Source organism: Phalaenopsis equestris, unplaced genomic scaffold, assembly GCF_001263595.1.
Source record: "Phalaenopsis equestris unplaced genomic scaffold, ASM126359v1 Scaffold000203, whole genome shotgun sequence".
Lineage (NCBI taxonomy): Eukaryota > Viridiplantae > Streptophyta > Magnoliopsida > Asparagales > Orchidaceae > Phalaenopsis > Phalaenopsis equestris.
Window position 1 is genome coordinate 2144193 of NW_018164645.1, and position 25111 is coordinate 2169303.

Below are 25111 nucleotides of genomic sequence, written 5' to 3' on the forward strand. Positions count from 1 at the left end.
CATTACATCATTTCATGCAGCATTTTTGTCCGTTCTTAAGCTGTAACACACTTCCCCTTTGCATGCACTCTCATCACTTGATCTTTAGTCAATATTATAACTTAAATTACTCTACACCAGCTCAACGGCTACTCCTTGATTATTCATATTGCTTGCACCTTTTCATGCAATTTCAGTACTTGCACTTTTTGTTACTTGATAGCTAGCATTCTGTCACGTAGCTTCTTTGCCGTCTCCTATTAATTGTGTCACTCGCACCTCTGATCTCTGTATTCAGCTTTATTACTCTCTTCGATGTACCTTTACATGCAATTTCATTTTGAGCACCTACTTCTATACATGTTGCTTTCTTTTTAGCCTAAAATGCTTACTTCATCTTCGCTTCTACTTGCATTTTTAAATGCAGCTTCATTTTATGCTTTTAAGTTGGTCACATTACTTGCTCCTTTCTTGTAAGTTCGCTGCTTGCTTTTCAATTGACTTTGCTACACAACTGCAGACAACTTTGATCTTTGCTTCTTATGTGATTGCATTACTACAGTGTTTGCTCTTAAGTTTGCTACCCTAAGCCCACATAAACTTTCAACTTTCTCTCTCAATCCTTAGGTGATGTGATCACTTGAATTGCTACATGCAACTTTGATCTTAGTTGGTCACATCAAATATATTTTTATGCAGCTTCTTCACCTTTTCCTTACCTAACATCACGCCCTAGTTCATGTGTGATACCATAGCGAAGCCAAACAAAAACCAGAAAACAAATACTATTGCTGAATTCAAATATGTGATTAAAATCTAACACACTTGGAGAGAGAAATACAATAATAAGCTAAAAAAATAAGTGTATCCGGAGGCGGTTGTGTTGCAGTAAGGGACACGACGGAGGTGTTCTTGGATTGCTGCAGCCCAGGCGGCTGCAGTTGGAAAGACTACTGCTGCAGCAACAGTCACTGCAGAAGGTTCTGGGCGGCTGGAGGTTTGGATCGGAGGTGGGAAGGGTTGGCTGGATGCTGTAGGATGTGAGGGCATTAGTAGAAAACAATCGTGACTATCATAGGTGGGCAGGCAGGCACGGGGAAAAAGGGAGCCAGCAGGAACGACTGACCAGCGCTACAAACGTGGGCTGCTTGGTGGTTGGCAATTGTAAGGAGGATGCGTTTGGGGGTTGCAGAAGGCAGCAGAGTGGCTGTCCTTGGCAGACTGCAATCAGTACGGCATCAGCGGCAACGGAAGGGAGATTGTGGTGGATGGAAGAATCTAGAATAAACACTACCTCAAAGAGAGAAATAACCGGAGCTGTCCAAGTTATAGGTGCTGTCCAAACAGTGGTCTCGGATACAGCCCTAGAAAAGTAATAGGGGACATCGGTAGCTGTCCAAACAATGGTCTCACCAAAACTGAACCCTAATGACAATAACATAACATATATATTGTAGATAACTTGAAGGAGGCGGCCCCTCCTAGGGCGGCAACCTTAGCCTATAAACCTGGACCGGCGCACCTTGCTCCCCACTTGGTTGAACCGGTTGGGCTTATCCATCCAGTTAAAACCCCTAGGGAGCTCCGCATCAATGTGGCTTGATTGTCGGCTCTTTAATTGATCGTGCCACTTGCACCCGCATCTAATTCGTCTCTACAGTTGACCATGCTCAACCTATATTACCACCCATAGCTTGGATGCCTGCTTTTAAACTTGCCATGTTGCTTTGACCTTTCATTTAACTTCATCACTTGATTTCAGCTGACATTGTTGACTTCACTATTACTTGCATCTTTTTTGTTTTTTCTGTAGTGATTCACATTGTTCGCACCATTTATTATGGCTTGTATGTTCACTCTTTTGCTCGTTGTCAGGCTTGCACTCCTACATGTGGTTTGTCGCCCATTGTTAAGTCAGGCACAATTCCTACACCTGTATGCATACATCATCGCTCACACTTTCATCATCCACATTTCATGTATCTCTATATATAAACCTTGTATCCCTTCTAACTTGCATCGCTTGCACTAGTTAATGCAATTTAAGAGTTTTCTTCTTAATCAAGCCCCCAAGACCACTACATTGCAGTTTCTTTGCCTTCTTTTCAAGTCAACCACATCTCCTTCAATCATACATATGACTTTGACATTCATTATTATGTCAAACTTGTGGCCACATCTCTACATCTTACCCCATTGCCCATTGTTAAGCTATCTACACATATTGCGCCTTACATGCAACTTCATTGTTTGCTTTTAATGCCGGCCATATTTTCTGTACCTTTACATGCATCTTCATCATCACATCCTCTATCGCTCATGTCACCTGTACAAATTCAATTTAACTTTGGCGTCCAATCATCAATTATTCACATTGCTTTTACCTACTTAGGTTCTTTGACACCTACTCTTTATTTGGCATATTCGCTTGCACCACTTTATATGCTTTGGAGTTCTATTTTTATGTGGATCGCATTGCCTAACCACACATGCCCTTCAACATCCACTCTTTAGTTATTCTTGTTACTTGCAACTACTCATTTAGCTTTTTCACCTGAACTTCTATGCAAATATGTTGCCAACTCATGCAATATTGGTTCATGCCCCCGCTGCAATGCATAAGTTTGCTTTATCAGCAAGCCAACTTTGCTAGACACTTGTGAACATCCAATCATCAAGAAAATCTTGGCAATATCAATCCTTTGAATTAAAAAAAGTTAACAGAGTACTCTCGTAGCAATTATTATGTTTTTCGCCCATAAGTTCTTAAACTCCCATCAAGGATTGCAGGCAACAGAGGCAATTTCTTCCTGCTTAAGTGAACCTTAACTTCAATCCTGAGACAGATTTTTCTGGTTTTAGCTCTGACAACTTCATATTATGATGTTGATTCATTAACTTCCAAACGGTGGCCATGAGGAGAGATTCAAAGGAATTATTGTGAAATCCAACATTCCGTGAAGACATTCTGCTTATGCAATTGTTCCTCAAAGAATTTTTTAGACCATTGTAAGCTTTCTTATTTCTTCATTTTATATCCTAACAAGGTCATATTGGTCACCTTTGAGATGATCAATGAAAGGTGAATTCATTATTTTGAGATTAGAATCATCACAACTCTTACTGTAAATCTATAATAGTTCTTTTACTTTCGTTCCCTTTGACTTGGTCCAAGATTCAGGAACCTTGACTGAATTTCATGTCTCCAATTGCAACAAGAGTTCAACTGATAATTTATGGAATTTAACTCAATTCCACATGAGATAATGTAACCATCGAGTTTACTAACCAACCATCCATGAAGTTTTCTTGTACCGTTGGCGGGTTTAGGCCCTTCATGGAAGACTATGATTAGCAAGAAGACCTTAAACCAATGGTTTGAGGGGTTTCTTCTTCCATCCTTGTGGAATCAATTTCTCGTCAGGACTATAATCATTTAGTAGATAGATGGCCAACAATCCTAAGCGGGCTTTTTATACATTGGTGAATTTTGCCATGCGGTAAGGTTTTGTGATATTAGTTTTTTCCAAAGTTATCCATATAGCAAGGAAGAATTCACTCTCATAATTCAGGTGTTGTAACATAAAGTTTGTTTCTCTGCAATTTTTATGGAGATAACTTTAGGGACTAGATACACAACCCAACAAGAAGTGGAGTAAGGATGAAAAGGTATATATATCATAAAAAAGAAGCTGTGCTCTTGATCTCGAGTAAGCATTAATGTTAACGCCAAAGAATGGCCACAATCAATGGAGTTTTGGCTTTACTCCTGATTTATTCCCAATCCCAGAGCAAATCAGATAGCTTACCTAGGTAATGAGGTTATTTTTGGACCAACTAACGGTTACATGAACAAACATAGACAATGAGTTCAGTTATTTGACCAAAACAGACTCAAAACAAGCTCTAAATGAGGCGATTAATTCCTAGACAGGTTTTGGAGTTTGTGTTGAGTCCCGGTAGGCGTGGAATTAAGTTGTTAATTCATGTTAACAAGGGTGGTTCAACCCGAAAGACTGAATTTGAGTTGATTTGAATCTATTTTGGTTATGAAACGGCTTGAAAATTTTGATCCATATTCAGTTCAAATTAATGCAAAATCGGCCCAACCCAACACAAGAAGCAAGCAAGTCATGTCAAATTGATGTTAACCCAACAAAGTGGGCTTGATTACCTAATTTGCATATGCTATCCTGAAAAAAACTAAGCTAATTTTGTCATTAGAAGTGAACTTTTAATGAAGTGATAGCAAATCCATTTACTAGGTTGATTAAGTTTTGGTCTTGACCTGCAGCTGATTTGAATATTCTTATGGTCTTCTATCATTCTGCCCCAAACTTGTCACAAATCTTACATGAGTTGACCCAAACTAAAACTCTTCTTTTTGGGTTCGAGTTGGTCTGTTGTATTGGTTACAATATTAACGCTCCTATTTAGTTCTAGATGTGCTCTGATTGCATTCATTAACAGCAAACACAGATTGTTGTAGCATGCTAACAATGACAATACCATTTACCGTCGTCCAAACATCCCTCATTGCATTCACTAATGATTGATACAACTCATCACAATCATTTGACAATAAGTTGATGTCTAAGTCTGCGGCAAGTAATGTTGATGCTTGCTGTAAATGATGCCATTTGCTTTGTCATTATTCCCTACCATCATTTTCCATTATTTTATTTGCATTTGGTGCAATTACTAACTTTGTTGCCTAGTTCATCGTCATTCTCATTATGAACGTCTGAGCAAAAATCTCCCTCTATTTAGAAGTGTGCAATCTTTGTGTAACTTCTTACAAGTAGTTTGTTTTTATAATTGGGTCTAGTTCCGTGGTTTGGTCCTCTCTTGGTGTTTCTACGTTACTTTCTCTTTTCCTTTGCATGTGTCTGGATTTCACATATAAGACAACAAAAACAACAAAAAGCTTTTATCCCACTATGTGGGGTCGGCTATATGAGTCCTTTTTCTCTATTGTGTCCTATTGAGTGTCTTATTTTCATTAATTTTAGTAAATTAAGATAATTTTTTATCAATATGCCCAAGTTTTTTTAGGTCTACCTCTGCCTTTCTTAATATAAGTAAAATCTAGAACATCTACTCTCCTAACTAGATCATTAGATGGTCGACGTTTAGTATGACCAAACCATCTTAGGCGACTCTCTCTAATATTGTTTGTCATTGGAGCTACACCAACCCTTTCACGAATATATTCGTTTCTCATTTTGTCTTTAAGTGTAAGGCCACACATCCACCTGAATATTTTCATCTCAACAACACTTAAGTTTACGCTTCTCTTTTATATGCCAACATTCTGGGCAAGCATTGCAAGTTTCACTATATTTTATAAAATTTTCCCTTAAGTTTAAGCGCTATAACATAAGTGGCCCGATGCATTCCTCCACTTCAACCATCCAGCTTGAATTCTACTAATAACATCCCCATCTATATTACCATCACCTTGAACAATAGACCTGAGACATATAAAACGTTAACTTCTTTTAATAATTGATCACCCGTTGTTACAATCCTGCCACTAGATCTACTACTATTAAAATTATATTCCATGTATTCAGATTTAGATTTACTAAAACGAAAGCTTTTAGTCTCTAAAACTAACCTCTGTATTTAAATATTTTTTTGAACTCTTTCCACAAGAAGAATATCTTCATTAAAAAACATATAGGTACATCGTCCTGTAAATGTTTAGTTAGAACATCCATAACTAAACAAAAAGATATGGGCTTAAAGCCAATTCCTAATGTAATCCAACTGAATAGTAAAATACTTGGTCAATCCGTCTTCTGTTAGAACCCAAGTAACAACTCTAGTATACTTATCTTTAATCGCTTGAATATAAGTCATATCAACACCTTTCTTTTAAAGAACTTATCAAAGAACTTCTCTTGGAACCTTCTCATAAGTTTTTTCTAAATCAACAAAAATTATATGTAAATCCAAATTACTCTGTAATTTTCCATCATACCTCTCAAGAAATGTCTAGCGTCCATACTAGACTTGTCCAACATAAATCCAAACTGGTTTTGAAAAATTTTTGTATCACATCCTAACATATGTTTAATCACTCTCCCATAATTTTAATTTATTTGTATTTTAAGACAGACTTCGTTGTTAATATTAGCTTGCTTAATTAGTATCATCTTAAATTCAAAACTAATAATCGATATTGACTACTTAAATTATTACCTAGAATGACCTTACAATCTCGACGATTTTTTTCTCTTAAAAAATAATTAATTTGTGTTTTATTAGATTCATTCTTATAAGTGATAATATGTTCATCTCTTTTCTTGAATAAAGGATTAGCAATAATAAAATTATAAATTAGAAAATAATCCAATATGACTCTGCCTTCCTCATTAGTCACTTCAAAATTGTAGCTGTCACTAATATTCCTAAAATCTTTTATCACTTTATCAGTATGTCCATTTAAATCTTCTCAAAGAAAAATTTTTTCTTAAAGTTGTATCATATATATTAATTTTGTCAAGTCATTAAATTTCTTTTTAAGCATATATCTAAACCTATTTGAGGAGCATAAACACTTATAATATTAGGATTATAATTTTATCTTCAATTCTATTGATTTTTATAACATTATCTTTCAAGCTTTTATATATAATTACACTTATACCATTTCTAGTATGACTTTTACCTGAATACCAAAGTTCAAAAAATTTATCTATTAATCTATTTAGTTTTTTCTCCAACTCATTTAATTTCTTAAATTCATAAGATATTTTTTTTCCTAAAAACTATAATATTTATTAATTCAATCAATTTACATGTGAGAGTACCTGTTCTAAGTTTCCATTCTAATTTAGTTCATGGACTAATTTTTTTCGTTTGCATTCGTCCATAACGTGAGAATTCTTATTTATTTAACACGAGATGCGGGCATCAGGGAAGCTCCCCTTGCACATGTTTTAGTATACTCAGGCTATACATCATGTAGTTTATAGGAGACACCTTAGCATTTACACAAATTTAAATGATTCATGTTATGATCTTCGACAAAAAATTTATGCCGGCTGTCGATTTCCTAAGCAGCCTTTAACTTTTTACATTTGGGGCTTGGGACCTAGCAATGACAGGTATAAAACTAGCAAAAATATTTCTGCACTCTTATAGTTCATGGCAATCTTTTTAAACACAATGATTATACATGAACGGCACTGGTTGATAAGACTTCTTTGCCTTTCTTTGGATCATAATTGCCAATGCCTTTAATGCCTTTATCGCCTTTATTGTTTTATACTTAATGCTATGATATGATTATATCTTCTTCAAGAACTACTCACACAGGCTGAGGGTTTCTCTTTTTTCCGTTTTTGTCAGGCCATGCTTATCTTTATGTATTCGGATGAGCTCCCTGATGTTGTTGAACTGAGTGGCTCAATTTCAATGTGTTCTACAAATATGGTTCAACATCTATTGGCAGCGGCTGACAGATATGGACTTGAGCGGCTAAAGCTATTATGTGAAGCAAAATTATGTGAAAAAATTAATGCTGATACTGTTGCTTCTACAATGGCCCTAGCAGAGCACCATCATTGTGCACACTTGAAGTCTGTCTGTCTGAAATTTACCGCAGTTAGAGAAAATTTGGAAGGTTTGTATTGTCTTCTCTTATATCTTAGACACACACCGTTCTTTTTTCTCTTATAATTTTTTATTATAGGTTTAACCACTTGATCTTTATTGAACGGAAGTTTGGAACACTTGAAAATTTTAAAGTGATTACAACTAATTTAAACTAATTTTTTATAGGCTTCAAAGCCATTTACAGAATGCTTTTCATAAGTATGACCAAACATAGTTAACTTCTATTTTATCTGAATAACAGTAACCTTAGCTAGATGGCTTGTGCTAGTGTGTTTAGCTTTATGATGTTTTAAGTGGAAAGTCTGATGCTGTCGTAGTACTGACAAGTTTGCTTTGACACACTATGCAAGAGTTTAAAGCTGATGTGCTGTGAAAGTAAATTATATTGAAGTGAGTTTAAAGCTGAGATATGTTTGTAATGCTATGAGCTTCCTAGAAATATAATGATTTCCACATAATCATGCTAAATAACTAATCATTTGTTAATATTTAACTAACCTAGCTATTAAGTTAATTTATTACTAACCATTAAGTGGTGCTTATTTAGACTAGTTATCTTTATTTCATTTTGCTGTATTACTGTTTTAATTAGTGAATATGTAATCCTAATTAGATTATTTTCCTAATATTTAATTAGAAATCAATTGACTAATTAATAATTGATATAACTGTGAAGTAATTATTTATCATTTAGTTTGTCATCTTATGGGTGATATTTGGTGAGGAGGCTTCTCCAGTGAACACAAAAACTCTAAATGCCTCTTTTCTATTGTGTCATCGCTTTAATCCTTGAAATTTGAAATATATTTTACACAGTTGAGATCTCAAGCAATGTTATTACCTGGTTGTAATTATTTTATTGTTATTCTCCACCTTTCCTTGTGGTATCAAAGCCATGTTGTAGCCTTGGCTCGCCTTCCTTCGTTGAAGCCTCTTCCTACAAGCTGTCCGCGAGCTCTTCACCCCCAATGGCCACTCTCCTTCCCTTTCAGGCAATCTTTCCCCGTGCTTCAGAGAAGGTGCAATTCCCTTGGTAAAAGTTTTTTCTAGTGGAAATTTTAACTTGTCCTAGCACTTAACTAGATTCTCTCTAGTGGAAATCTCAAACCTGTGAAGAAAACATCAACATCAGTAGGAACTTCTACCAATACTTGTCAAAATCTCTTCAACCAGCCTACAAGCATTCCCCGACTTTAGGCCCCTCTTCGGATTCTTCCTACAAGCCTTCCCTAGTAACATTGTTTGTCGTTGAATATATCTTGTAACCCAATTTCTTTTTGCTACAAGCCCCACCTGCAAGCCCTCTATTGTTCACTCTGTTGTCTTCAGACCTTTCTTTCAGCAACAATAGTCATCGCCACAGCAGCAGCCACCAGACCTCTCTCTTGCGTCAACAACAACAACTGACACTTTTATAACAGCCACTCGTGAAATCTTTTAATCCTGAAAAAAATTTGTAGACTTGTCTTCTGCAATAACAATTGAATGTGACACATATCTCAATAGTGCAGTGAATTCTGTTTCGTACTGCATAACCATCTTCTCTCATTTCCTCAACTTGATGAATCTATCCTACATTTATCTTCGAGCAGATAAGGGTACAAACTATTCTCTAAATAGCTCCACGAACTCCTTCCAACTGACCATTTTATTAGGTGTGTTGCCTAACTTGTTCTAATGCTGCCCACACCATCATCTTTCAGCTTCTCCATAAAGCTCAAAGGTCGCCAACAATTCTCTTCTTTCATCCAGACAAGTCTTGCTATCTTGTATCTTCTCTATCATTATTAGTCAATTCTCCGCTTCAGTTGGGTCTTCAGTTTCTTTGAACAAAGGTGGATGCAGATCTTGAAATATCTTCTACTATTTATATACAACGACAACATCACTTTCGATATGTTGTGATATAGACTCCTGAATCAGCTGGATCATTGTCGTCATTATTTGGGCAAGAAAATTCGTGTTCACATTTATTGTAGGTCGTGCTTCTTTGTTTTCTTTCAGATTCTCTTCTTCTATGATTTCGAATATCACTGTGCCTGAATGTACAATAATTATTACTTTAAGTTAACTTCAATTATTTTTATAATATTTTTCTTATAATTATCTTATTGGCTTTTTCATCAAGATTTCATTAATTAATCCTACATGTTGCCTCTAATACCATTTTTGTCATGACCCGACCCGGAGATTGGACTTAATCAATGCTGGTGCACACGGTTGGACGATGTGAATTAAATTTTCTATATTAATCTATAATTCAACAGATGAAAGAGTTACTAAATAAATTAAAGCGTACGATTAAAATTATTTTTTTATTGGTTGTTTGCGTCTTCTATAAACTTTTTTTTTCCATTGCTCATCTTTAATTACTTAGTTAATCTGAAGAGTTAGTTTAAAATAACAATGAGCTAAATAAATAAATGAATATTCATACTCTTAAAATACAACAATACAAGAAAAAATAATAATAATCATGTCAATTATGTTTTTATATGAATCAATATAAATATTTAACAAGTTATTTAAATAGTCTATAACAATATCATATAAATATTATTTCATATCTATACAACCGTAACAAAATATCGTTCAAAAATTTATATCGCTTAAAGTACTTCAATATCAATATCTTTTTTCATTTACATGTACAAATACATTAGTGTTTCTCATTAATACCATTAAGGGGTGACTTTGTTCTAATTAATCATGCACATACAAATATCTAATAAAAATATTTCTTTCTAATAAAAAATATTCATTTCTCATTTGCATATATGTGAACATCATTATATATTATTTTTATAATATGAACAAAAAAATAATTCATTTATTGTTTGCATAGCAGTCAAATCATTCAATAATCATGTGTGAACACATATCATTCTACAATATGAACAAACAAATTAACTAAAATTCGAAATCAGAAGTTTGCAGTAATTTCAATATGGCTAATGATAGTATCAATAAATGCATTTAGTTTAGAAGAAGCAAAATATCATCATAATATAAGAACATAAGTATTCACCTCAATGTCAATTAATTTGATATTGACGTTAACATTTATCGAAAGTCTATAACATCTATTATTTTAATAAACTGATATCTTTTCATTTTTTAAATATTAAAGTTTCTTATGTAATCACGCGTATCCCGACATGTTGGTTGGCATCTACCGTATAAGACTCCTAAGATCGGGGGTCGAATCCCCTCTGACACAGTTGGCCTTAAGGAGGTGGTATTTAAATTGTTAGACACATTAGAGGTAGTTGGAGGCTCGCATAATAGCCTCTGACCATTTCTTTATATATAGATATATATGTATATATAAATGTAATTAATGGGTGTCGTCTTCTTCGATATCGCTCTGCTAAGGTTTTGCCATTATGGCGAACCATGGTTTCTGCTCTACTGCTCGTGCTCGATCTTTCGTTGTTTTCGTCTGTTTCGTGCGTCATCCTCGAGGCTCGTCTTCTGCGGCATCGTGCATGCTTCTGCGAGAGTGCGTCTGTGCGGCAGGCTGAAGGGCTCGCGATTGAGACTCGTTTTCTGCGGCATCGTGCGAGTCTCTGCGGGATCGTCTACAGGCTGAATGGTCCGCGAGTCTTCCGCGACGTCCGTCGATTGTTTCGATGCCGAGATTTTTGTGTTTCGCCTACTGCGCTTATATCGGAGCATCGTTCTCCCTGCTTTGATGGCGCTTCCTCCTTCTGTTGAACCTGACAAAGCCTCCTTCGCCCACGTGATGGGTAATTATCTAGTAGAGTCTACTGCTGTCTTCCCCTCAAGCTATAAGAAATGTCGTGATGGTACAGGTGACTGCCCTTTTCTTAGAAAGATAAGTAGGAAATGTGGGAAAACAAAATTTTTTTTTTCTGATTTAAAAATTTCAACCGACTAAGAAATGTAAGTTAGCTCTTATTGAAAAATTTCAGTGGGGGCACCCGCTTATGGAAGTTATCAGAAATTGTTTTGACGATCTCAAATTTGTAGGCAAGTGGAAAGTGAGATTTTTTTATGGGAGACATGTGTTGATTCAGTTAACCGTGGCTGAAAACTACGCTCAGATTTTCTCTAAAAAATATATTAACATTGCAGGCAAGTCAATGAAGTTAATCAAGCGGTTGTTGACCTCATTTTGAGGTCATTACTCTTTTCCTTAGGATCCTAGGATCTAGCTCTAGGGTTTCCTATTGACTATCTTAGAAAACTAGTATTAGAATTCATCCCCTTAAAATTCCAGTCACCTCCTATTTCTTTTGTGATGTCCCATATTGATGATCTCAAAACCATTATCGTATGATCGAGCGGTTAAGGACTATCATGTGGAGACTCAGGGAGAAGTTCCCAATAGGATCTCAAGCCCTAGAAAAACCTCTTCAGGACTTTATCATCACACACACACAGACAAAATACACAAAATTCACTAAGTTGCACAAGATTGGACTAAAATTGAACATAAAGGATGAGTGAAAATGTGAACTTCGTCGGACGATCTTCGACGACAAAATGGACTGCGCCAACGCGTCCGGGACATCAATTTGAGCTAAAAAGACACCCATATTGCCATAATTCCGCGCACGAGCAAATTTCACGCAAATCGATGAATTTGTCAAAAACGACCTCCGACGACGAAACAAACCACACTAACATGTCTGAAACGTCAAAATTACCTAAAAATGACATTTAATTTTCTAGAATCTGACGCACAAATGAAAATGTACGAATCAAATCTTATTCTTGAAATATTAAATATTTTTATATTTATATCATTATTTACAATAAACTTTTTTTTATCTTAAACCCTATTTATCCCTTATCCACACACTTAATTCCCCATTTGACCCATCCTGCGGCTCTAACAGCCGCTTGGCTCGTCCCCGTGCATGCCCTAGATTCCATGGCTCATCCACGCGGCGATCCTCCTCCTCTCGACTCTTCTCTTTCTTTGCGTGGCCGCTTGACCTTTCGGTTCTCCAATTGCAAGGGTCGGGCTGGCCGACCCTTCTCATTCTCGAGGTGTTATCGTCTCCGTTTTTATTGTAGCGATTCTTTCCTCGTCACTTGATTCGTCGACCACAAAAACACTTGATTCGACCACAAAAATGGTGATAGATGTGGCTATTCCCTCTTAATTCTGCATATAAAAAAGCTTCCCAGAGCACTGTGTTGGGTTGTTGAAATTTTTTTGAGAGGAGAGGCTGAGTTTTTTGAAAAGAGGGCTTGATTTTTTTGCTGCTGGAGACTTTAAGAGGAGAGGCTCTGTCGAAATTCCCTCTTGGCTAGGTTCTTGTGTGCTAGGAGTTTGAAGTGCTCGTTGGTTACTGTTTCTCGAAGCTTTTAGGAAAAGAGGCTCTGCTGAAGTTCTTTCTCGGCTAAGTCATTGTGTGTTGGGTGTTTGGAAGTTTAATGCCCTTTTTCTGTGTTTTTTTTAAGAAATCTCAAGCAAGGTACTTCTTCCTTTTTTTCTCTATTCTGTTGCTTTGCTCAACACATGTTGGAAATGTTAAAATAGGGAATGCATACATGAGGCTTTGTTTTGTCTTAACTGGTATTTTGTAATGGTATTGATATCAAAGATTGAGCCTTTAATACTTTTATTGGATATGATTTAGAAGCTTTATGCTGATTAGTTGAAATAACATTTTAGGGAAAACATGTTTAGATCCATTTTCACATGCAAATCTTCTTCTTACACTTCCATTATTTCTATACCTGTAAGCTGAAAGCTGTAGCCTTCTTTCGTTTGTCTTTGCTGAATCAATTTATTGTTAAAGGAAGAATGATTTTTAGGGGAAAGGATTGCTTGCATTTCTTTTTCTGCTCGAAATACATGGGAAAGGCATGAATATGAACTCTGAAATGCTATTTGCTCATCTATAATTCATGTTAAAAATAAAATGTTGATGCTTTTTATTATTGTTATTTTTTATTATTGTTATTTTTGTCCAAATAAATGCTTGAAATTTTACCTCGTTTTGGTCTATTCGGTGGGCTCGGTTTTTTGGTTCTTTTGGAATGAATGAATGTTGGAAACTATTCTCTGTTTTCCCTTTTTGTTGGGTTCGGTCTTTGATCTTTTTGAAATGGATTCATGCTGGATACATTTTCTCTGCTCTCCCATTTGGTTGGGTTCGGTTCTAGCTCTTTTGGAATTGAATTATAGCTGGAGTTATTCTTTTTTTTTTGTTTTGCCCCTGTGCTGGGCTCGGTTTGCCCCCTTTGGTGGGCTCGGTTTGCCCCTTTGGTGGGCACGGTTTGGCTTCTTTTGGGTTTGTATTTTGGCTGGAATCCCTTTTTGTTTTAGTCCTTTGGTGGGCTCGGTTTGCCCCTTTGCTGGGCACGGTTTGGGTTGGAGGCTTTTCATATAACGTTCCTCATGAGTTTTTTTTATTGGTAATCAAGTTTGTCATCCTAAAATTCATGATTTCAATACCTACTTCTATGTGGGAATTTTTGATATAAATGAATCATTTCACTATCATGTCTAGCTCAATATAATGGTTTCAATCTAGATTGTTTATGCGAGTTTGCCCATTCACTCTTTTATGTATATCACAGGAATACAATGGTGATATTTGTGGTGGCTTTCCCTTTGCTGTGAAGCTGGTTTAGTGTTTTTTTTGGTTTGCTGCCCCTACCCATGAGCATCCTAAGTGGTTTCTTTTTGTCCTGTTTGGCTGTTCTCTGCTCCCCCTGGCCGTGAGCCTTCACCTGTAGCTCTTTTATGTTGGATGTGGTTGGTTTGGGGCTTGGTTTTCTCCTCACTGCCTCTGGTTGTGAGTCTTACTGTGGTGGTTCCTTGGTTTGTGATATGGTTGGTTCGGGTGCCCCTGGCCGTGAGACTTTCCCTTTGCTGTGAAGTTGTCCCTTTTTTTGGCCTTTCCTGTGAGCTCTTATTCTCTTTCTTGCTTTTACCCGTGAGCTTGTTGAGGATTATTCATGTTCATTTTGCCTCGGCCGTGGGCACTTCTATATTTTCTAAATTGGTGTTACATTTATACAATTGTGCAAAAGCTTTTAACAAGGGGTGTAATTCAATGGATTTTGATATTGGCCTAGTTTTTGAAGATTTAGAAAATTGTCCCTGATGGATTATTCTCCTTTATTTTGTGAAATATGAAAGGCTTTTATAGCTTTATTTTGGGGGATCATGAAGTTGATATAAGTTGGATTTATGAAAGGATTTGAAAGCTTATGAAATTGTTGTTTGGAAAAAGTGTTTGGAGATTCAACATTAAAGATTGGAGAACATAAATACTGTATTTGGGTTCAAGCTTGGGTGTGTGAGTGCATATGGTGGCGGAGCCATGGGTACAGTTATTACATTAATTTTGGGCCTGTTTCAACCTGTTCAAAACAAAAATTTGGAGAGGATACCCTTCTTGGGGTGATCCAATTATAATTTTTTTTTTTGAGAAAATGATATCCCCTGGATTGATTCAAGGATCTTGGGCTCTCTTTTTCAGATCTTTTTGTCACAGTTTTGAGGGTTTTGTTCAGATCTTTTTGTCACAGTTTTGAGGGTTGCTTTACTCTTTATCCTTTCGGTCTTTTGGGTGGATCAATTCCTCCTCTCTCATCACCATTTTTATTCATTTTTTCCTTGCTTATTGGTTCAGTTTTCTGTGCTTATGTCTGACACATAAGTGCTCATATATAGTCTTTTGTTATATATGAAACCATCAAACAAGGTCGCAAGGAAGTCGGTTTTGTTTTGAGGCTTAGGACGATGATGACAAAGGCATGCCGGTGGTAGAGCAAAATGATATTTCATCCTACGATATCAGGACCCTATTATGGGATCTGATAAACTATACGATGACAATATCATTTACCGACACAAGACTAGCGGGGGACCCGTACCTTCTTAGGTTGTTGGCGGTCCTATGCCCGACGACGTGATCGTCTCGTGGACAATTATACTTTTCAAAAAGATGATAAGAACAGATACAATATTTATAAAAATATTTTCACTATGAAATTGATACAACTTCCTTTTTGTATGCCTGAAATCCATGTGCGTGCTAAAATATAAATTTTAAATGTGTTACAACTTGGTTGTCCACTTGTTGATTATCAGTACCGGGCTAAGGAGTACCCTCTTAAGTTAGGTTTAATAGGACATCCTTCTAGTTGAGTGACGGGTTCTATACATCCGAGTAACCGATAGCGATGTCCCTCGAGTACAATATGATAGTTGGGAAATCACTAGGGTTTTCCCTGAATCTGTGATATTCTCTACTCTTCATTCCTTTGGATTCCTTAAAATAACTGTTCCTATTTGAGCCACTCCCATTTGATTTTCCCATGTCCAATCGTGAAAACCTAAACTTTGAAATCTTGAAGGCAGAATCACTGATCTTAATCGAGAGTTTTCTTAAGTGACCCCGGTCATTTAAGATGTAATTAATTATAAGAGTTTGTCTCTATAGGGAATTTAAAACTCAGGTAAAATAAACTCTATCTAATTTTTATATTAGGTAATGAGAACTTGTTGGCCTCATATAAAAATATTTCGAAGACTAAATGAATGTCACAAATTCTTTAGTTTAGGTGATTGAGCCTACTACAAGTGTTATGTTTATTCTTCGGGATAAGTATGTTACTTGTGGTATTGTGCTCAGTCATTCAAATTATCCAATATGTGAGACTCATTTGGTCTCATCTCTTTTCAAAAATTAAAAATATTACTTTCAAAAATCAAAATCAAATATTTATATTTAAACTATTTTCATATCTACAAAATTATCTTTTTTCCAAAACCAAAACTAGAAAATTAAAACGGTCGACAAATTCTGGCGACTAGTTTCTCCCTTCATCTTTGATCAAGTGGTTTTTTCTTCATACATCGGTGGTGTGTCCATGTCACTCATGGGCTAGACTACCATTCTTCTATCGACTTACTGTGCTCATTTATTCCTCAAGTCAGTATTGTCAACTCCTCTTGGATTCCAAGACTGTCTGCTTAACCATCCTTAAGCAGAAGAGGTTCAAGAATCTCTAGGATTTAGTGGGGTGGACCCCTAATAGGTGTGATGTGTTAAGGTCGGAGTGGGTATAATGTGGAATAGATCATTTCCTATTTTGGGCTGGCTCCTATGCCTCGTAATCATTTCACTTCTCTTTTGAAATTTGCTTGTCTTTTTTACAAGTTACATCAAATTCTTTTTTAACTTTCCTCGGCAATGTTGAAACTTCAAAACCCAATACCAAAACAAGACATTTATTCTTTAAAAAAAAAGAAAAGAGAAGAAAATTTTTGATAAAAGACAACAACACAGAAATGAATTCAAATTAAAATCAAAACTTCAAAAACATATCTAGTTTACTAGGCAATTGTGCTAATTTCCGCTTCTATGTTGAAATTGCAAGGTCTTGAACGTTACAGACTCTCGAAAATCTACAATTGACAGGAGTAATGTCATCGCCAAATTTAACTCTTCTGTTCAACATGCCTACTGGCTACCGATAAGGCTTCTATGATTCGTTTTGGGTTCAGATTCGAGGGATTTGAAGTATTACTTGGAAAAGCATCTCATGTGATAACGAAAATAGTTGTTTCAGATGTTTAGAAATCGTCCTCTAGGTTCAACTTAAATGGTGACATGATTTCCCTTCCCTCAAGAAGGTGAAGATCAGTTCCACCCTCGCAATATCAGTTGTTTCGTTGGTAAAAGGAAAAGAAATTTTGTATGAAAATGATTTGATGAATGTTTCTGCTCCGTCATACCCTGCATTTGAAATTGGCTTTTGATGTTACTGAAGTCTGGAGCACAAATCATAATGGTTATTGACAACAAATTATCATGGAAAATAAATCTTTTTATTGTACTCACTGTAAGATGTTTGGACATACCTTTGATAAATGTCACAGACTCCATCATAATTTGAAATTTAAAGCTCAAGTAAATAAGGATGGGTCTAACCCTACAGCTCTGGACAAATCTGCTCAACTTGTTGAGGAAATTATCACTAGACAAGATTTGGTGTCTGATTTAATTGCCCCTGTGGATCCCCCTTGCCAATACTGTTTTCTTTCTGCGATGTGATGCCAGATGGCTCTGCTGGGCAATCTACACCTTCAAACCTTATTGATAGCATTGGTGAAGGATCCTTACCTATAAAGGATTGTGTTCAGACCGATTATCAGGAGAGCTTTGCAGCTCCTCATATTCAGGAAGTATCCGGTGCATGTCGACCATTTATTTTAGAAAGAATGATTTTTGTAAATATGAAAATAGTTTTAATGTAAATATGTGATTTTTGATTTTTGATTTTTGAAAATAATACTTTAATTTTGAAAATAGATGAGACCAAACGAGTCTCACATATTGAATAGTTTGGACGGTTGAGCGCGATACCACATATAATACACTATCCTGAAAAATAAATATATCACTTGTAGTAGACTTAACCACCCAAACCTAAGAATTGTGACATCTGTTTGGTCTGCGAAATATTTTATATGAGGCCGATAAGTTCTCCTATCTAATATAAGGATTAGATGTAGTTTATTTTACCTGTGTTCCAAGTTCGTTATAGAGACAAACCCCTTTAGTATATTACATCTTAAATGACCGGGGTCACTTAAGAAGACTCTCGATTAAAATAAGTGTTTCTGCCTTCAAGATTTTAAAGTTTAGGTTTCCAAGATTGGACACGGGAAAGTCAAATTGGGAGTGACTCAAGTAGAAACAGTTATTTTAAGGAATCCAAATAAATGAAGAGTATGAGATATTACGAATCCGAGAAAAACTCCGGTGACCTCCCAATTGTTTGGCTTTATGTCTTTAAAATGATGTTATTTAATGTTTAACCCTGCAATTTATTTTAGAATTTTGGATTTACATTCGCACGATATCCGATCATGCAGATAGCCTTGAAAGACAGGAGAATTTACACCGTACCGTACGACAACCTAGAAATCCTAAAAAGTGTTAGGACTTATAATTGCAGAATAGAGTTGTACAAAAGCTTAAAGAGAAAGTGAAGATTTATGTTGTGCTAAGAAAACTACCTCGAAGTCCTATTGGTTATGTTATTTATTATACAGAAAGGTTTAGCTGATGTGAACTTATTTTGATGTTGCAAATCATCATCCTTCGTTCGCTATGTCACGGTAGTGCTGCCCACGAAGAGTTGCTTCATGTTCCATGTAGTAATAGTTTCAGGTTTAGTGATTAATATATGAGCGTGCAATATTGTTATTTTGTGACTTACCACTATATATACCTCTTAAACCAGACTATATTCAAAATGTTTTGTAGTTAATTTAAAGAATGCATAAACTAACTATGCTATAAGGAAGTTCAGTAAATGAAAACAGTATAAGATGCGGTAAATAAAAGTTGTATAAAGAAATGCAGTAAAGTGTTATAAATGTACTGTAAACTTTGGGTACCTGAGTTTCTTGTTATTGCTGTACCTGTAAATGGGATCAGCGTCGCAAGTAACAGTATAATAGAGAAATTCAGTTAGCAGTACAAACATGTGTTTATGTATAACAAAATAAATGACGGAGTAGCACATGAAGAACCCTGAGGAAAATTGAAATCGACCCATAGAAACTCGAAACAAATCGTAGGGAAAAGAGAAACAAATAAAACAAAACACGTCACATATAAATGACCAAGGGTGGGTGATTTATATGTGACATTAGGAATGTTCCCAATTGCCAGGAAGATTTGAGTGTAAGATTCAAGTTCAAATCCTGGAGCATTGAGTTTCATTTTAGGTCAAATTATGAAGAGAATTTCATCATTTGATTTAATTAAATCAATCATGAACCACAGTCTGGTGCATATACTGTCTATTGTTTTAACTAACTTATAAACTTGGGTCATGTGTCTAGCTTCAGTGTCCGTTTGAAAATTAGGTAGATGAATTCTCACCTAAGGTGTGCTCCTAAAATCTAGGAAGCCTACACTTTAACTTGAGCTTGAAATATTTTAAAATATTTGTATTCAATTAAGTGTTTTCCAACTAATCCTCAAACATCTTTAGATCAAACTTAGCTCACTATCAGACTCATAAGTCCTAAGGGGTAAACCTATAATTTTGACAAAAAAGTTCGTAAAATGTGTTTCAATTATAATTAAAACAATTGGACTCAAGTCTATCCAATGCTTAGGGGTCATAATTGATAGCTTACTGATCTCTTAATTTATGTTTCTAACTCTTAAATCATTTAAGCTATTACTTTCTCCAAATCTTCAACAATTCTAACAATTACAATTTTATTATTCTTATGTTGAAGAATGATGAATGATTTGTCACCCTATTTTCCCTTGGGTTTCAATCATCTCAGCAGGCTAATTATCATTTTTTTATTTTTAATTTCCTTCCCTTTTTTTTTAAGGAGTGAATCAATCTTGAAAATAACTAAATCAGAAATTCTCATTTTTAATTTAACCGTAGTAACAAAAACAAATCAACGGAAAAGGGAGGCTGTCCCACTTCTAAAAAAACAAATCAGCTAAGCAAGGGACAAAACCACAAGTGAATCGGTTTAAAGACGTTTAAATTCTTTCAAAAACAAATAATCAAATCAACTCTTAAAAACATCAAGGAAATTAGACTCGAAAAAAGCATTTGAAGTTTACAAGCCAACAAGAATATGACATTTAAAACAAAGTAAATTTTGTTTTCTCCCAATGAAATAATTCAAATTTTCAAAAAGAAGCTCTAAAGAATTTCAAATCTTCCAAAAAATCATAATGACTTGGAAAGACTTCCAAAATTTTCAAATAAAACACTTGAAGCTTTTAAGTTTTGTAAAAATAAAACATTGAGACTTTCCTAATTTTTCAAATAAAACTCTTAAAGTTTTCAAAAGTAAAACATTGCCACCTTCCAAACCTTTCAAATTGAATATGAGAAGTTTCAGATTTTGCAAATGTAAAACACTAAAGTTATAAACCTTTTGCAAAGATAATATGCAACATCTCAGATTTTCACATGAGTATAGCACCATAGCATTTATAAACTTTCCAAGCTTTGCAAATGTAGCATGTAACTTTCAGTTTTTTGTAAAAGCGAGGCATCACAACTTTTCAAGCTTGTCAAAATGTAAATTAGAATGTGGCCTTAATCATACTTTAAAATTATTCAACTAAGGAACAAGTATAGAGAAAAAGAAATCTACCAAAGATTTTAGATTTTGCAAGTGTGCCACCAAAATGTTTCAGATGTTGTCACTCAAATGCTTTAGATTTTGCAAATGTGTCACCCAAATATTTCAGATTTTGCAAATACGCCACCCAAAATTTTCAAATTTTGCAAATAAACCTCCCATGTATTTCAAATTTTGCAAATACGCCACTCAAATATTTTAGATTTTGCAAAAGAGTTATCTAACATTTTTTATAATCCAAAAGACATAACATGATTGCATGCATAGGTAAAATAACACATGTGAGAATTGAAATTTTGGTGTTAGATATGTAATATAAAAGAACTGGGTGGTATGCATGTAAATTTCCCTAAGATAAATCTCACAGGTTTGTCTCACTATTGCTTTATCTTTTGCATCAAACTTTATAATAAAAAAACATGCCCATATCAAACTGTAGCCACTAAACTACAACTTGCAACTAATGCACACAAGGACAAGACGCCAGTAGAAGAAATGAGAATTTGTTTCTCATAAGTATAAAAGTTAAAGCTTTGATGTCAAATATGCAAACAAATAGGAATTTGATGGCCTTCGAACCCCTCCAAAAAGAAAGCTTGTATTTCTTCTAAAAATCAGCAAGATGGGGAGCGAAGAAAAGCTTCTGAACTTATTCCAGGCCAACAATAGTAGATATCAAGTAGCATTTCATAGGTGTCTCTTCCATAACTTAAGAAAGGAAAAGCAAACAAGTGAAAAATGGCCACCACCATACCACGCATGCTCAACATTTCATATTTAAGAGACTAAACTTTCCAAATTTCAGATTTTGCAATTGTAAAACTTTGAGATTCTCCAAATTTTCCAAATAGAACATCTAAAGCCTTCAGATTTTATAAAAAAAATAAATAAAGCACCGCATTTCTCCAAACTTTTCAAATAGGACATGAAAAATTTCAGATTTTGCAAATGTAAAGCTTTGAGACTCTCCAAAATTTTCAAATAGAAAATCTAAAGCCTTCAAATTTAGCAAATGAACCACGTATTTAGGATTTATTGGAACAAGAGTAACACATTCATGCACATGTACTTTGCAAAGATGCATGTTTTAAGCATCCAAAATGAAACTAATAGATTAAAGAAGAAAGGTATGTCATTTCTCACAAAGTTGTCTTTAATCTAACCTCCGATTCTAAAGCCACATGTGTTCAATTCCAACTTTTAAAACAATAATGTCATAAGAGGCTGAAAAAAAAGTGCTGGGGGAAATAATTAGCCTCAGAATATAAATGTATTAAGAAAGCAGAAAAAAAAACTTTTTAAGCCTTCATTTAAATGTATACTCAAGCTTATATGAATCGCAGCATGAATTCACAACAACTAGACTAAATTTCATGATAGAACTTCCATATAAGTAGTAAAATAAGAATCTCCAGCAACTGTAGCAAGAAAATAATACCTTGGTAGCCAAATATGTGGTTACACAAGAATAAATCGAGCCGCCCAGCAAGAAGACCGAAGAATCAAACAAGAATACAGAGCAAACTATTAAGTATATCAAGCGAGACAAAATTTTGGCAGCACTTCCTCTCTCAATTTTTAACCACCAAAAATCCTAACCCTAGGTAGGGATTTTATAGGTAAGAAAGGAAGCCACCACCACCTTCCAGCCTTAAGGTGGTCGAATCAGGTAACAGGAGCATTTAGGGAGGGAGAGAAGCGGCAACGAGAAGAAGTGTCGGACACGAGGCAGGCTCATGAGTGGGGGAGCTGCTCGGTCGTGCGGGGATCGAGAAGGCGAGCCGCGAGTGGGAGAAGAGGAGGGCAAGCCATCTTGTGCGCAACAAAACGAGCAGACGATGGATCAAGCTCGGGAAGGAGAGTGCGAGCCTATTCGCAAATGGCAGAGGAGACGCGGGAGAGCTGCGGCTCCGCTTGGGCCGCGACTGTAAAGAAGTGAAGGTAGCTGTGTGCACGGTTTTGGTGAAATAAGGTTTAAAATAAGGATTTCTTTTTATTTTTATTATTTTGTTTTATTATATTATATTATATTATTTATGTATATTAATTAACGTGCAATTTATTCGTGCTCGGAGCCTTAACAAAGTGGGTATCCTCTTTGGGTAAAATTGATGCTCCGGATGCACCGGCGTAGTCTGTTTCGTCATCAGATGTCCTTCAGACAAGTTCACATTTTCCCTTATGTTTAAATTCAATTTTAGTCTGACTTTGTGCAACTTAGTAGATTTTGTGTATTTTGTGTGTGTGAGTGTGTTGATAAAGTCATAAAAGGGTTTCCCTAGGGCTTGAGATCCTATTGTGAACTTCTCTCTGAGTCTCCACATGGTGGTCCTTAACCACTCGACCAAATGATGATGGTTTGAGATCACCCATGCGAGACACCACAAGAGAATAAGGAAGTGGTTCAAATTTCTAAAAGGGGTAAGTCTCAGCTCTAGTCCTCTAAGATAATCGATAGAAAACCTTAGAGCTAGATCCTAGGATCTAAGGAGAGGAGAAACGACCTCAAAATGAGGTCAACAGTGCAGAGGCGACAACTCATACTTCACATACACTAGAATTTATTGTGGTTACAATGGTTGGCAATCTTTCTACTACGGTTCTACTACCTCATCCGAACGAGCAAGAGAGTCAATCTTCGAATGAGGAATGACATGTTTACACATCTACGATAAAGAAAATAATGAAGGCCTACTTGAGCTCGGGAATCTAATGAATGATATTTTGGTTATTTTGGGTAATGACACGCATCTCACCAACTTATTAGCTGTCTCCCTTCCGAGAACTAAAGGTAGAGACAAGGCTAAATTGGGCAGTCGCTAATTATATGTATATTTTCTATTTTTGGGATTTTTGTGTGCGTTGTACCGTGTGGATTGGGTGTCTTCTTTTGGGCTCACTCATACAACATATCTGTATCTTTTACTTTATATATCTCTCTCTCTCTATATATATATATATATATATAATGCTTTAATTTTATATGAAGTTATAAACCTTGTCTTCCTCCCCTTTGTACACCTCCCTTACGCACGCAGAAGGATTTTGCGACACTTTTTTTTCTCTCCAAGCTTTTGGTCGAGCGAGCAAGGCTTCTCCTCCTCTCTCTCTGTGAGCTTCATGTCAGGGCCTCCTTCCTCTACAAGCCACAGAGATCCTCTTCCTCCTCCAAATTGCTTGGGTAAGGCATGGAGGCTGCACCGAGTGTCTCACGCCCGAGAACTTGCGTCGATGTGGGAAAAAATACCCGATTTCCCTTCTCCTTCTATCACTAGTTGCTCGCATCACTCGATAGGGCCTGCTCGAGCTGTCATCCCTTCGGTTCAACTATAAGTAGTGGAGGGAAATGATGCACTGGGTGAGTCGTTCTTCTCGTTCTCCTCTGATTTTTCTGTCTCACGCTCCCCTTGTTTTCTTACCACACGCTCGAGAGCTCCCATCTCACACTCGATTTATAGAGCGGATTTCCTCTTTTCAGCTTTTCTATTGTTCGCTTCCTCTTCTCGACTCCTTGCTTCATTTCTCTTCTGTTCTACTACCGATTCCAGCATCATTTTCTTAGGCTTTTTTGTTTCTTCTCCCTTGTAACTGGATTTCACACTATTGTCACCAGACCTTTTTCTCAGCAACAGCAGTCGCCACAGCAGCAGCAGTTGCCATACCTCTTTTGCCGCAATCGCAACAATTGCTCCTTTTCTAAAGCAGCCACTCGTCGGGCCTTTCTTCCTATATCAACTGTGAACAACTTCCTTGCAACAAGATGCATCCCTAAATATACATAGAATTTATGACCAAGCACGGTACGAAGTTGTCGAGTTCCACTTTGGAGGTTAATCGTCCCTTGTGTGAATATTGCAACAAATTTTATTATACAAAGGACAAGTGTTAGAGACTATGTGGAAAACCTGTAGAATGGAAACCTGAGCAAGAGAGGAAAAACCAAGACAACAAGGCCCGTGATCCTATCTCTTCGAGATGGTTGTCCAACCTTAATTCTTTCACCAAGGAATAGTTGGAGGTGTTGAATCTTTCGAGCACAAATGAATTTCCTACAACTTGATGATACACCATTGAATATGTCCTCTTAGCTGATTGACATTGGAAGAATTCAACCTTGGATAATAAATTTAGGTGCTTCTGATATAAATGCTCTCAAGAACTAGCAAAAGTTCACCAACTATTAATTTGTCAGACTTGCTTAGATCCCACTCCATGATCGTTGGGGAATGAGAAATGAAAGTTTCTAAAGATATTCAGCTTTCTTCTGTGTTATATGTTCTCCAATTAGATTGCAACTTATTATCAATCAGCAAACTTACTCATGACTTGAGCTATATTACTAAATTATATTCTAACACTTGTGAATTCTAG

The 25111-nt window shown here is 35.9% G+C and overlaps 1 protein-coding gene across 2 annotated transcripts in view; it reads left to right on the plus strand.

Annotated features, from left to right (window-relative positions):
- LOC110022926 (BTB/POZ and MATH domain-containing protein 3-like) overlaps positions 1 to 25111 on the plus strand; it is a 42125-nt gene that overhangs the window by 12055 nt on the left and 4959 nt on the right. For both annotated transcript variants that reach the window (XM_020722088.1, XM_020722087.1), the window contains exon 3: positions 7339 to 7612. In XM_020722088.1, coding sequence (XP_020577747.1) covers positions 7339 to 7612 — 274 coding nt within the window. The remainder of the gene's footprint in view (positions 1 to 7338; positions 7613 to 25111) is intronic.